Here is a 13,694-nt window from a genome sequence, read left to right as displayed (position 1 = left end):
TATCTATCTATCTATCTATCTATCTATCTATCTATCTATCTATCTATCTATCCTTGTTTGTACAAGGTACTATATGAATCCCCATTGATTGTAGGCTTTGCCAGTTCTGCACATGGCTCTCACACCATGCATATACCAGCAGCTCTGGTTCTTTCTAGTTTGTGAGCTAATAACTGAACTTGCCGTTGGTTTGCGGTAATCGGTAGAAGGCACAAGACTTAGAGGTTAGGGACCTAGGACTTCATTGCTCTGGCAGAGCAAGTCGCAGGAACATCAGCATATTTGCCTGAGTTCTTGCCTTCAAGCCCTGCAGGGGCAGCGTGATGGGCCCAGATGGATGCTCCGCAGACAGATGGTCCGAGTCATAGCTGAGAAGCACGGAGCTTGGGGGGTGGGGGGAGTCTGTGGCTTATAAAGGAAGCAGTAAATTGTCATCCTTCAACGTTGCTTGTTATAAGCCCAATGTGAGAAGAGGCACCGGTAAGAGGCACAGGTACGAGGCAGGCTCTTTCCAGCCACACCACGTGAGAGTGTGCTGGGCTCCTGGAGGATTGTCTCTCAACAGTGGACACTTCGCCTTCCTTCAACGAGAGTGTTCTCTCGAAGGCCTGCTGCGCAAGTGGAACACTCCGGTCTCTGCTGCCTGCCAGGGACGGGCCAGAGATCCCGGAACGAGTGTGCTTTTGATCGTGTCCTTCAGCAACCGCTCTCTGCTCACTGGGACACCAAGGCGGGTGGTGCCTGTCTCTGTCGGTTCTCCTGTTCTCCATCTGCTGTGGTTCACTTGTGTCTCCTGGCAGCTGTGAGATTTGCTTTCTTATGGTTGTATTTTCTCAGGTGAAAAAATGGAATCTTAGATAGATGAAGTGATTTGTGCAAGGCCGCACAGTGAAGGGCAGAGCTAGGAAATCAAACTTAGGTCTGTCTAGATTGAAAGCCTGTGCTGTTATACTTTATACCATTGGTCTTCCTCTTAAAATATGCTCTTCTCTGATACACAACTGTTGGCTTGGTTGAGGATCTATTTGACCCCGTTCTCATTTTTTTCTGTGTTAGCTTTTCTTTACTATAACAAGTGTCTGAGAGAATCACCTTATAAAGAAAAGAGGTTTGTTTTGGCTCGTGCTTTTATTTACTTTTGTTTTGTTAAAAAAGATTTATTTTTAATTATGTGCGTGCCTGCATGAGTGCTTGCTTGCCTATCTGTGTATAGGTATGTGCACCCGAATGAAGACACCCTTAGAGGCCAGAAGAGGGCATCAGATTCCCTGGAGCTGGAGTTAATGGTGGTTATGAGCCACAAATCCCACCCCACGCCCCTCAGTTGTTTCCCGCAGGAGCTGTGGTCACAGCAGTGCATACATGACTTTGAAGAGGAGTTGTCATAGATGCTGAGGCTCCAGTCAGCTCTAGTCTGGGACCACGTAGAGCTAGAGGAGCCGGGGAGTGGGAGAAAGCCAGTGGGAGGTTTTCTCTCCTCAGCCTCATGATCATTTGTGGACTGAGAGGAATTTAGTACTGACCTTTAGTGGACATCAGTGAAGCCGCCCCCTTACAACAAAGGGGTTTTCCTGTTTCTTACTTGACGGTTTTCTACTTGTTCTACATGTTCAAAGTTTAGACAGTCTTTTTAGTTTGAACTCTATCCTAGGCCCGTCTGTGTATTTCCTTGTAAGATCCAGTTTTAGCAAAGAACTCTGCCACGGTCATTTAGCTAGAACCCTTTGTCTTCATTATCTGATTGCTCCCACGATCAAGCTTTTTTATTCCCCAGGTGGTGCTTGTTCGTGCTGGCGTGTCTTCGGTAAGAATCCTGTCAGGTCAGTTTAACCAGACTCCCTCTTACCTTTCCTATTTCCTCTTGGTAATTTTCCATCCACTGACCTTACTCTTCGCCGGTGACTCTAAGTTCCCCCATCTGTGCCATCCTCAGGGTTGAACTCTCCCTCTTCTCTGCACTGGAAATCAGCTGTCGTGGTTCCTAATTTGGAGACATGATCTTGAACGAGGTTTTCTTTATTCTGCCTTTATACGTATTGAAGAACTTTTTTTTTTTTTTTTGGACAGGTTCATTTTCTCTTCACTTGTCTCTTTTCTAGGGTGTCCTTGCTTGTTCAGTTATCACCTTTCTAGGGTGTCCACAGTAGCCCAGTTATTTTTCTGTCACATTTCTGGTCCCTTCTTTCAACAGGGAGAGAGCTTTAGGGTCCCTGTGTTTGTTATTTTTCTTCTTGCTGTGACAGGAAGAAAAGATACCTGGCACAGGCAGTTTGATGAAAGAAGAGACTGTTTGGCTCACAGTCCAAGAGTGTATTCTCTCATAGCAGCAAAGTCACAGCCGCCTGAGGTGGGTGTGACATCACGTCTATAGCCAGGAAGCAGAGGGAAAGACAGATGTTGGCACTTCACTGTATTTCTTTGTATTTTCATTCTTTTCTTATGTTTTTGGCAGGGCGTGCTAGTGCACACCTTTGATCCTGGCGTGGGAGGCAGGGACAGGTGAATCTTGAAGTTCCAGGCCAGCCAGATCCAACTCAGTCTCCAGGTCTCCTCACAGTACCATAGGCACAGTCCCTTGATCTGCCTATTTAGTGCTGGCAAGAGCCGTGGACAATGGTTTCATGCTTCCCTTTCTGCTCCCTAATTGGGTTTTCATTGTTCCACGCATGGCCGACCTTAATCTAGTTATTTAGTTGGTTCTATAATAGGAGCTCACAAACTCATCATCCAAAACAAAGCCAAGCCACAGCAGATCTGGGATGGTATAATTTGGACCTGGAATGTCTGTTAACGGCTTGGTCCCAGGCTTACGGGACTTAGGAGGTGGTGGAAGCTGTGAGAGGCAAGGCCTGGAGGCCTGCTGGGAAGGGTTAGGTCGCTGTAGGCATGCCCTCGAAGGACTTAGCCCTTGCTCATGCTCTCTTTCATTTCCCACATGCCATATATAAGCATCTCTCTCTACTCCTGCCATGATGTCCTACTGTCTTGTCACAGACTCAAAAGCAGTGGAGGGACTGGAGCCATGCTCAATGGTTTAAGAGCAATATAAGCTCTTACAGAGGACCTCAGGTTCATTCCCAGCAGCCACATGGCAGCTCACAACTGTCTGTACCTCTAGTCCCAAGGGATCTGACACCATCTTCTGGCTTCAGAGGGCACCAGGCATGCAGGTGGTTTGCACAGACATACATGCAGGTGGAACACCCATACACATGAAAATAAATGTAGGAAAAAAAAAAAAACATAAAGCAGTGGAGCTGTGGCCCAGGGCTAGAGCCTCAGCCTCCGAAACTGTGAGCCCGAAAGAGCCTTTCACCTTTGTAAGTTGATTACCAGGTATTTTGTTATTGTAATAGAAACCCGGCTAATACGTGACAGAAACTGACGTGGAATCATAGAATTCTCTTCCATCCAAGATCCTGACTCTCTCTGCTTGCTTAGCCCACGTCCTGAATCTGGTGTTTATCATTCTTTGCTTTCCCCTTTATATTATTTTAAATTTACTTAAATGGAAAGTTTCAAACACGCACAGCTTGAGACTAGTCTGATCTTGCTCTACCTTCATCGCTTTCCCCTTTCTATTTTGCTTGCTCTCAGACTGGCCTTGACCTCCTCTGACTGGCTGGCCTTGAAACTCAGGGATTAGGGGCCTGTTCCTCCAGGCCCAATGGTTTCTGCATCCTGTAGGCAGTTGTTTTTTTCTCTAAAGAGTATCTATTCTTGCTTTGGGTTATTTTTAACTTTATCAAAGTTCATCTTGCTGCATGAATCTTTTTGTGGAGTGACTTTTTTTTTTTTTTCCATATACTAATGTGTCAGTAGAACTCAGTACTGCAGTGTGTCACCATAGATCATTCACTTTGTGTAATGGCTCACTGCGGGCTTGTACCTTGGCTTGTTTTTTCCACTCCGCCACTGAGGACCGCCTCAATTTGTTTATGGGTTTTTGCTGCTGTGAAGAGTGCTGCTGTGAACATTTTTTTTTTTAAGAAAAGATTTATTTTTAATTTTTAAATTATATGTAGATGTGTGCACCTGTAAGTGATGCAGGTTCCTCGGAGGTCAGTGGCATAGGATCTCCTAGAACTGGAGTTATGGACTGTTCCGAGCCACCATGTGGGTGCTGGGACTCGAGCCTGGGTCCTCTGGAATAGCAGCCTGTATGCTTAACTGCTGAACCATCTCTCCAGCCCCTGTATACTTATGTACAGAGAGAGAGACAGACAGCCAGAGAAAGAGAGAGAGAAAACCTTCTGTGGCCCTGGAGTGGAATGCTGTAGGCTTTGCATCCTCTGAGCAGCCACATGCTGGGGCTTTAGCCCCAGCGTGATGCTCTTTAGAGCCTGGTTTTGGAGAGTAATTAGACAAGTCTAGAGGGCTGAGCTCTTGAGACCGTAGAGATTGCTCTGTCCCCGCATGCCCCCCTCCCGAGGAAAGACCATTTCAAACACAGCAAGGAGGAGACTGCGAGGAGCTGGGAAGAATCCTTGCTAGATCACTTGGTACCTTTAGCTTTCATCCTCGGTGCTGTGAGGGTAAATCCTGTCCTTTAGCCACCTGCTATGGGTTTATTAGGAGGACCCGAGCTGACTAGGATAGCCAGAGAAGTCGGCTACGTCTTCATACGCCTGTATATCTGCTTTTCCTGTGGAGTGTCTCTATCTCTGGCCTGTATCTCTGTTGGGTTGTTATGTTAGTTTGGGGTCACAGCTGTAAAGAAACAAAAACAAAAAACAAACAAACCACAATTTTCGTAAATTAAAGCAGCAGAACTTCCCAGCACAGTGGAACACAAATCCCAGCTCTCTAGGGGCAGAGGCAAGCAGATCTTTGTGAATTTGAGGCCAGCTGGGTCTACAGAGTGAATCCCAGGATAGCCAGAGCTACGTAGAGAGACCTCATCTCCAAAAATAACAAAAACAACAACAAAAATCAGACCAAACAAACAGGAAACCTCACAACCTCTTTACAGCAGCCACAGGTCAAGATAGCTTAGGTCTACTGACAAACAGCCACCTAAAAGTGTCCTCTAGTCACGCAGGGAGTTACCATTCAGCTGTAGAAGAGGAAATGCTAATGGCTGGAGCAACATGGGTGAATGGTGCTACGTAAAATAAGCCACCACAAAAGGACAACCGTTGCTGGACTCTGCCTACAGCAACTCTGCCTACAGGCATGCCACGGGGCAGAGACATTCATGAGAGAGCCGAGCAGGGTGAGGGGAATGTGGAACTCTTTACTGGGTACAGAATGTCTGTGTTTGCGAAGATGAAAAGAGCCCCAGAGACTAACAGTAGAGGATGCTGAACAATGTGAGTAGCTGTATGGATGTTTAAAAATGGTGGCGTTCATTAACCCTTCACAAAAACAGTCACATGGCAGCATCGGCTTGTGAAGTAAAATTCTGCTTTGTTTTGTTTTTTCTTTTTGTGTACTGAGCATTGAATGAACAGTATTTGGGTCCTCCATCAGGTATGGGGCTTCCCAATGAGAGTGAGATTCATGGCCTGGGAGGCAGGGTATGCAGGCAGGTTGTAGAAAATGTTCAGCGTGACAAAGGTCTTCTATTGATGAGCTCAGAGTAGCCAGTTCTTCTAGGAGGCTGGGAGCCTATAAAGAATGCTTATATGTAACTGTAATCCTGAGACCATGGCACCAGGAAGGGTGTCAGGACAGTCTACTAGAAGTTTCTGAACAGGAGATTGGCAGATCCTTTTTCTCAACCATACACCATCAGTTATTTTGTTTATTGTTTCTAAACTAAGCAGCAAGCTTAAGAAAGGAATAAAGGCTGGTGTTTTCAGGACTGTAAGAGTAATACGTGTGGGGTTTGTAAATAGCATTATGGGGCTGGAGAGAGGGCTCAGCAGTTAGAGCACTGGATGGTTTTGTAGATGGCCTCCTGGTTGGTTCCCAGCATCCACATGGTGGCTCACAACCATCTGTAACTTCAGTTCCTAGGGACTGGATGTCCTCTTCTGGCCTCTGCAGGCACTCTACTCGACACAAACCAAAACACAGACCCATCTATACAGATAATTAAAAACAAAAATATTTTTAAAATTTGTGTAATCAGATCCAAGTTGTTCCACACAGCAGGGACACTTCAGAGTTCACACATGAATCCAAATCCTTATTTCACAGAAACTGGCAGCTACCTTCTTTTTTCTCTTCAGCTGTGTTTCAAGTGCATCTTTACTGATCACACCTCGTCAAGTTATTTTTCCAACAACCACCCTTACTTAAGTTTCTAGAACCTTGTATATTTTTATGACTCAGTAGCTGTCTGCAAATCTGCAGTTCACAGGGACTTTGACACCGTCTCAAAGCTTCTCAGGTAGTGTGAAGGGATTTCCCATCAGCTACAGCCAGGAAAGCTGTTCAGCAAAGCAACACCCTGCTGTCAGGTGTCCAGGAGATAAGGCAAACTGCCGGCATCCCAAAGCTCAGCTGGATGTTACTCCTTCCTGTTTTCATCAGGCCGAAAGGAATCATCCCCAGTCCATTTCCTGGAAATACTGTCCTTCCTAAGAGTCTAGTTCATTACCCTCAAAAAGAACAAGAATCACCCAGGTACTGACAAGTATTATCTTACATTAGGCAAATTATATAAAAAAAAAAAAAAAACAATCTTGTTCCTGCACACAAATTTCAGGGAATCTGTAACAATTAGCTCAGAAAGTCTGTTCTTTACAGACAAGCCAGCATGGTAAGACAAAACAAAATAAAGAAAAAAGTCTCGGGGGAAGAGAACTCTTAGAAGCCTTAGCAAGGAGTGGCACACATCACTTCAGTTCATGCCTGTAGCTGTCACATGGTCACGCTAAATTGCAAAGGAGGCACAGTGTTTCTTTGCAGTGTTCTGGCTTTTCCAAGCAGTGTAGCATCTTGAGGGATTATTCTTGTCTTCTGGGAGTGGCACAGCCACTTTAGGGCTTATTGAAATGCACTTCTTTCTGGATCTTCAATCAGCACCTCTGCTATTCTGTCAGTCGCTTTGTAAGCAAAACTGAACAGCCATCTGCTGAGCTGTTTCATGACGTTCAATATCCAGCTGACGGACAGGTGACCATTTCTTTCTTATCTAGAACAGTTGTTCTCAGTTGGGTTGATTTTTGTGCCCAAGGTTTCCAAACTAAAAAGTGAGTGAAGAAGTACTGAAGCTGGAGTTTTCAGGCCTGTTGGGAGAGAGCAACGCACACTGGGTTATAAAACACCAGTGGTGGGGCTGGGGAGACGGTCAGCAGTTGGAGCGCCTGCTGTGCTTGCAGAGGTCCTGGTTCTAGTCCCAGGACCCACGTGTGGCTCACAACCGTCATTCTGGTTCTAGTGTTTAATGCTGAGCGGTATTAAACTCTCTGTTACATCTACTTATTTATGTGTGTTGTCATGGCATCTGTGTGGAGAGACTTACTTTTTCCTCCTCCTCCTCCTCCTCTTCCTCCTCCTCTTCTCCATTTTTCTTTCGAAACAGGGTCTCCCCAAATAGCCCCCGGCTGTCCTGGAACTCACTATGTAGACCAGGCTGGCCATGAACTCACAAAAATTCACCTGCCTCTGCCTCCCAAGTGCTGGGTCTAAAGGTGTGCACCACCACAGCCAGCTGGAGAGACATTTTTAATGTCATAACTGGGGGTGGGGTACTGCCGGCATTAGAGGACGGCGGAAGCCAGAGGCGTTGTTAAACATCCTACTACGCCTTCTCTCTCTACAGAGGAATTACACAGTCTGTCATGTCAACGGCTTCAAAATTAAAAAAGCCTTGATACGGGGGCTGCAAAGTTGGCTACATAGCTAAGAGCACTTGTTGTCCTTCTAGAGGACCCAGGTTCAGTTCCCAGAACCCACATGGTGGCTCAAGGCCACCCATCAGTCTAGCTCCGGGATATCTCACACCATTTCCTGCCTTCCATGGGTGCCAAGCATGGGCAAGGTTCACGTACATATTCATATATACAGGCAATGCAAACAAACAAACAAATAAGTCTAAATGAAGAGTCAGATGCAGAACTCCTGTCTAGGCACCCACGTGCCTGCCGTCCAGTTCTCTCAGAAAGCCAAACTGTCCACTCAAGTACTCTTCTGACGTTGTAAGCACTGAGAGTTACAGGGCAGTGCCAGCCAGACCAGGATGTACCCCAGCCCGCCCTTGCAGCGTGACCGAGTGACTAGTTCTCACTAGTGGTACATAACCCAGAATGAAGTGTGCCTCTAAGGAGTCTCTCACCCTTTCTCCTGGCAAGATGGAGATGATAACCAGGGTCTGTGGGAGGGCCACAGTTGCAGCCTAGACCCCTGACTCACTCTATGGGGCAGCTACCCACCCATTGGAAATATAGGTGGCTTTTACATTTTATTATTTATTATTATTACTCTGTGTGTGGGGGCGCATACGCTTGTGTGTGAATGTATGTGGTGTGTGTGTGTGTGTGTCCTGGTTACATGTGCTATAGCATGCATATGGAGGTCAGACTTTTAGGAGTTGCTTCTCTCCTTCCACTTTGTTGCGGTGCGGTCTGATTTACTTCATCTCCCTGTGTGTTCTAGGCGAGCTGGCCCTCATGCTTACGGGGAGTTCTCCTGTGTCTGCCTTCCATCTTGCCACAGAAGTCTGGGACTACAGGTGTGTGCCACTGAATCTGGCTTAAAAACAAGCCGGGCTGTGCTGGTGAACACCTTTACTCCCAACACTTGGAAGGCAGGGGCAGGCAAATATCTGAGTTCAAGGCCAGCCTGGTTTATAGAGTGAGTTCCAGAACAGCCAGGGCTACACAGAGAAACCCTGTCTTCAAAACAAACAAGCAAAAAAACACACAAACTAAAAACCCACATTTGTTTTATTGTTTACTTTATGCACATGGGTGTTTTGCCTACATGCATGTCTGTGTACCACATGCGTGCCGGAGTGCATGCCCTTCACCGAATGTGTGCCCGGTGCCTGTGGAGGGGAGCGGAGCCCCTGGAAATGGGAGCTTTAGTGTATTTTGTTTTGGTTTTCCTGCATGTATGTCTGGGCATCACATGCTGGCCTGGTACCCTCAGAGGCCGGGAGAGGGTGTTAGATCCCCTGGAGCTAGAGTTGTGGGCCACCATAGGCGCTAGAGCTCATGGGTACTGGGGTTAGAGCCCTGAGCCACCATGTCTGGCTTGCAGTTATGTTAGAAAACAAGTGAGTCAGCAGATGTCACAAAAGCTTATCTTATCGTAGTGAATAAGTTGTCCAAACCTTTAAATAAATATGTAGATTCTCTCTAACCTGTTTCCACACAGGGAGCCTTAGAAAGCACAGAGAACTCTGATTAGGAAAAGCAGGCTAGAGCTGGGCAATGGTGGCGCACACCTTAATCCCAGCACGTGGGGGTGGGGGCTGAGGCAGGAGTATCTGTGAGTTCAAGGCCAGCCTGGCCTACAGAGAGAGTTCTAGAACTTCCAGGGCTACACAGAGAAACCTGTCTTGAAAATCAAAACAAAACAAAAGAAAAAAAAAACCCACAAAAAACAGAAAAGCATGCCCCTGAGGCTAGCCTAGGGCCATTTTTCCAAGCTTGCCACTGAGGGGCTGTCTGCTCTGTGTGATGCAGTTCCATCATCAAGTTGGTCAACTTGCTTGAGCCACAGGATATCCAGGTATATGGCTAAACACTGTTTTGACTATTTCTATGCTGCAGCTGGGTTCGAAGTATCCAGACTTGTGTGTTAAAGGCTTGGTTGCAGTCTATGGCACCGTGGAGAAGTGGAGGAACATCTCAGAGATAGGACCAACAGGATGTGGAAGTGCAGTATTTGTAATCTTGATACCCGGGAAGCTGAGGCAGGAGGATTCCCATAAGTGTGAGGTACACCTGGGTTACACAGTGAGACACTGTCTGTAAAAACCAGAAAGAGGAAAAGAGGTGGGACCAGTGGGTAAGTTAAGTCACCGGGAGTATGTCCCTGATCCTTTCTCTCTTTTTGCTTTCCAGTGGCCATGAGTTGAAGAGCCCTGCTCTGCGAATTGCTCCCACCAGGATGTACTGAGCTGCTACAGGCCCAAAGCAAGGAGGCCAGATGTGCTTGGAAACTCTGAGGCTGTGAGCCAAGACAAGTCTTCATCCCAGCGTGTGAGGCTAGCCCTCAGCTGCCACTCCTTCCGAACCATGGTGCCGTGGCTGTGGAAGGGCCTGGTAGGCATCGGCCTCTTTGCCCTCGCCCACGCTGCCTTTTCGGCTGCACAGCATAATTCTCACATGCGACTGACGGAAAAGAAGTATGGCTCACTGCCAATAGACATAGTGCTCCAGACGCTGTTGGCCTTTGCAGTTACCTGCTATGGCGTAGTTCATACTGCAGGGGACTTTAAAGACAGGGACGCCACCTCAGAACTGAGGAACATGAAGTTTGACACCTTAAGGAATCGCCCATCTTTTTATGTGTTTCCTCCTCCTGGCCGTGGACGGTTCCAGTCACCAGATACAAGTCATTCTTCGAACCTCAGCACGTCATCTTCTGACATGCTGTCGAAGTTTTGAAAGCTCAAATCCGCTGTACAGTTCAGCTTTTTTACAAACTAAGTAGCAAGACAGAAGCAGAATTAAGCACTGGGATTTGGGAATCACCTCCTGTACATCAGTATTTTTATTGATATTTTCAGACTTAATTTTTGAAACTCTGTAATAAAAAAAGACCCACAAAAGATATTTATCTCAGGTATGCCATCACAGCTGTCGGAAGCTGACTAACTGATTTTGGATGAGGCAGTCTCAGCCCCAGTAAAGCGGATAATGCAGGTGGACCTCACCTCATCCGTCAAGGGGCTGAGTGGAGCAGAGAGGCTTTGGTAAGGAAGATGTGTTTCTGCATGCTGAGCTGAGACATCGGTTTTTCTCTGGCTTTGCCCCTTAAACACAAACATCAGCTCTGCTTGCATTTTGAGCCCATGTGCTCTCAGACTGGATTTGTGTGTGGGCTCTCCTGGGCTCCACTGACTGACTATGGTCCTGAGGAAACTTGTAGGTTTTCACAGTGTGCAGTCCGGCTCTTTGTTGCAACTGTCACCACGGGTTCCTTCCAGGTGCTCAGACTGATGATCTGGAGACTGCTGTGAGCCATAAGCAAAAAGATGATGATGATGGCTTTCCACGCTGTGTGCAGAGGCCTGACTGGGAAGGAGAGAAAGAGGCCAGCATTCCCAGAAGAGTGCAGAGTAGAGGTGGAGAGAGCCTTGCCCCTGCCTGTCCCGCTGTCCCAGCGGCCACCTCCATGTGTCACTTGCTGCGGTCTGGTTATCCGAGCACTTCCCTTTTGTGCTGTGCTTCCGTTGAGATTCTGCCATTTGCAAATATATTAGGGGCCGCCAGGGGACAAGAGTCAACAAGGAGGCTGTGTTTGTGTAAAACTGTCCCTTGGTGTTTACAGGGGATTGACTCCACAGCCATGCACCGGAACCAGAATGCTTGGATGCTCAAGTAGTCCTTAGAAAATGACATCGTATCTGCATATAACCCTCCCATATGTTTCTCTCTAGATTACTTGTAACACTTAATACCATGTAAATTCTGTGTAAAGAGTTGCCGTAGTGCACTGTTTAGGGAATAATGATAAGAAAATGCCTGCATATGTTCAGTGCAGATGGAATTTCCCCCAAATATCTTTGGTTGACAGTTGGTGGAATCTCTGTGTGGTTTGTTTACTTGTCCTTATGGTCTGCTTCTACAAGAATGTCAACTCCCTGAGGGCCAGATCCTGTTTGTCTTGGTTCCTTGTGATGTCCCTCAATCCATCATAGTGCTTTCGGGAGGGGTATGTGTGTCTGTGAAAGATGGGGTGGGGGACTGACCTGGAACTCAATATATATAGCAGGCTGGCTTTGCATTCAGAGATCTGTCTCTCCCTCAAGTACGGGAATTAAACTGTGATTAAACACCACCATACTTGGTTTTTTTTCCGTACATATTTATTAAGAAAGGCTCAGTTCACTCTGATGGTCTGAAGCATTCACCGCTGTTGCTGCTCCTTCCTTCCTGGGTTGTCCTGCCCTTGGTTTCCGTGGTGTAATAATGGAAGACCTGTATCGGGTACCTTCCTTGACATCACCTCTCCAGAGATTCCCATCTTCCTCCATGTTAAATGCCACGTGGCCCTTCTGACCGGTCCCTGTCCGTCTTCCCACTCTAAGAGACCTGTCTTACTGTTCTGTAGCTGTGGCAGAACACCGTAGCCTAGGCGACTATTGAAGAAAGTGTTTACTCAGTTTTACAGTTTCAGAGGGTCAGAGCCTATAATAGCAGAGCAAACAGGCATGGTGGCAGGGTCAGCTGACACGATCCCTAAAAGGCAGAGACAGACAGATTGGCTGACTGCCTGACTCTGGGAATGGTGTCTTTCAAGATCTTAAAGCCGCTGCCAGTGACACACCTTCCCCAACAAGGGCCATCCTCCTAATCCTCCCCAGCAGTTTAAGGTTTAGGTAATCACACATGTGAGCCTCGGCTGCGTGTTTTCGGTTGATGCACATTCCTGTCCTTCAGCAGCCTGCACCTCCGACTCCCTTTGTGCAGAATGGAAGCAGTGTTTTCTTTTTTCATCTTGTTTCCCTTCCCCGGGATTTTCCTGATCTTCACCCAAAGGGGAACTAAAGCCGTCAGGTCTGCATCTCCGCAGGACCCTGCCTCTCCATCCAGGCATTCCTGGCTTTTCGTACCACATCATAGCTGTGACCCATGTTTCGAGTGCAGCCCTCATCTCCCCCTTAGCTGACAGCCCCTTTAGCTCATTCCACTCCTGCTCTGGCGCATTCACTGTTGCACATCACCTGTCACGTCACATAACCCTTGACCTCAGCCTTTCAGCACCTGGACATGGTGAACACAAACTGAAGCCCCAGTTGCATCCTTGGAGGGCCTGCCTAGCCAAACTCCTTCTCCCTATTCCAGCCTCTTGCACACTACTCCGTGTCTTCGGAACACTTGCAGGCGCTCGGTGTGCCCAGCAGTGTGACACTGCTTCCTTTGAACAGGATGCCGCTGGCGATGGTTAGTTTTAAATGTCAATTTGGCACAAATTAGAAGAGTCGCAATTGGATAATTGCCTTTATCAGATTGGTCTGTGGGGACTGGTCTTGATTGTTAATTGACCTGGGAAAACAGCCCACTATAGGTGGCACCTGTTCCCAGGCAGGGCATCCTGAAGGGCGTAGGACAGGAGGACTGTGGATGAGAACAGGGAACAAGGGTATATTTGTGTCTCTGCTTCTAACTGTGGATAGGATGTGATGGTCCTTAGGTTCTCTGTTGCAGTGGGCTGTAGCTGAAATTATAATTCAAACAAACTTTTTCTCTCCTTGTTGCTTTTTAAAAATGATCTATCTATTTTATGTACATTGGTGTTTTGCCTGTATGTGTATGTGAGGGGAACTAGAGTTACAGTTGTGAGCTACCGTGTGGTTCCAGGGAATTGAACCCATGTCCTTTGGAAGGGCAGCCAGTGCTCTTAACCACTGAGCCATCTGTCCAGCCCCCTGCTTGTTGCTTTTTTGCCGGGATGTTTCTCATAGCAATGGAAATGAAACTAGAACCCTCTGTAGTGGTTTATTAGGGTTGTAACAAAGTGCCACAGACTGGGTGATTTAAGAAATAGGAATTTTGTTAAAAAAAAAAAAAAAAGATTGATTTATTTATTATGTATAGTGTTCTGCCTGCAGGCCAGAAGAGGGCACC

At 47.0% G+C, this 13,694-nt stretch overlaps 1 protein-coding gene across 6 annotated transcripts in view; it reads left to right on the top strand.

Moving 5' to 3' along the window:
• Nucleotides 1-11,904, top strand: part of LOC129666843 (membrane magnesium transporter 2-like) — a 14,639-nt gene extending 2,735 nt beyond the window's left edge. For 3 of the 6 annotated variants that reach the window (XM_055594156.1, XM_055594154.1, XM_055594160.1), the window contains exon 2: nt 9,963-11,904. In XM_055594156.1, coding sequence (XP_055450131.1) covers nt 10,137-10,508 — 372 coding nt within the window. In that variant the 5' untranslated portion in view covers nt 9,963-10,136 and the 3' untranslated portion in view covers nt 10,509-11,904. Of the gene's footprint in view, nt 1-1,787; nt 1,821-8,547; nt 8,624-9,720; nt 9,837-9,962 lie in introns of those variants that run through there. The other 3 variants (XM_055594157.1, XM_055594155.1, XM_055594158.1) reach the window with 3 other exon arrangements.
• The last annotated feature ends 1,790 nt before the right edge of the window (nt 11,905-13,694 follow it).

The sequence above is a fragment of the Psammomys obesus genome, unplaced genomic scaffold, assembly GCF_907164565.1.
Source record: "Psammomys obesus unplaced genomic scaffold, mPsaObe1.curated_primary_1811, whole genome shotgun sequence".
In the NCBI taxonomy this organism is placed as follows: Eukaryota; Metazoa; Chordata; class Mammalia; order Rodentia; family Muridae; genus Psammomys; species Psammomys obesus.
This window is presented reverse-complemented; position numbering and strand designations above follow the sequence as displayed.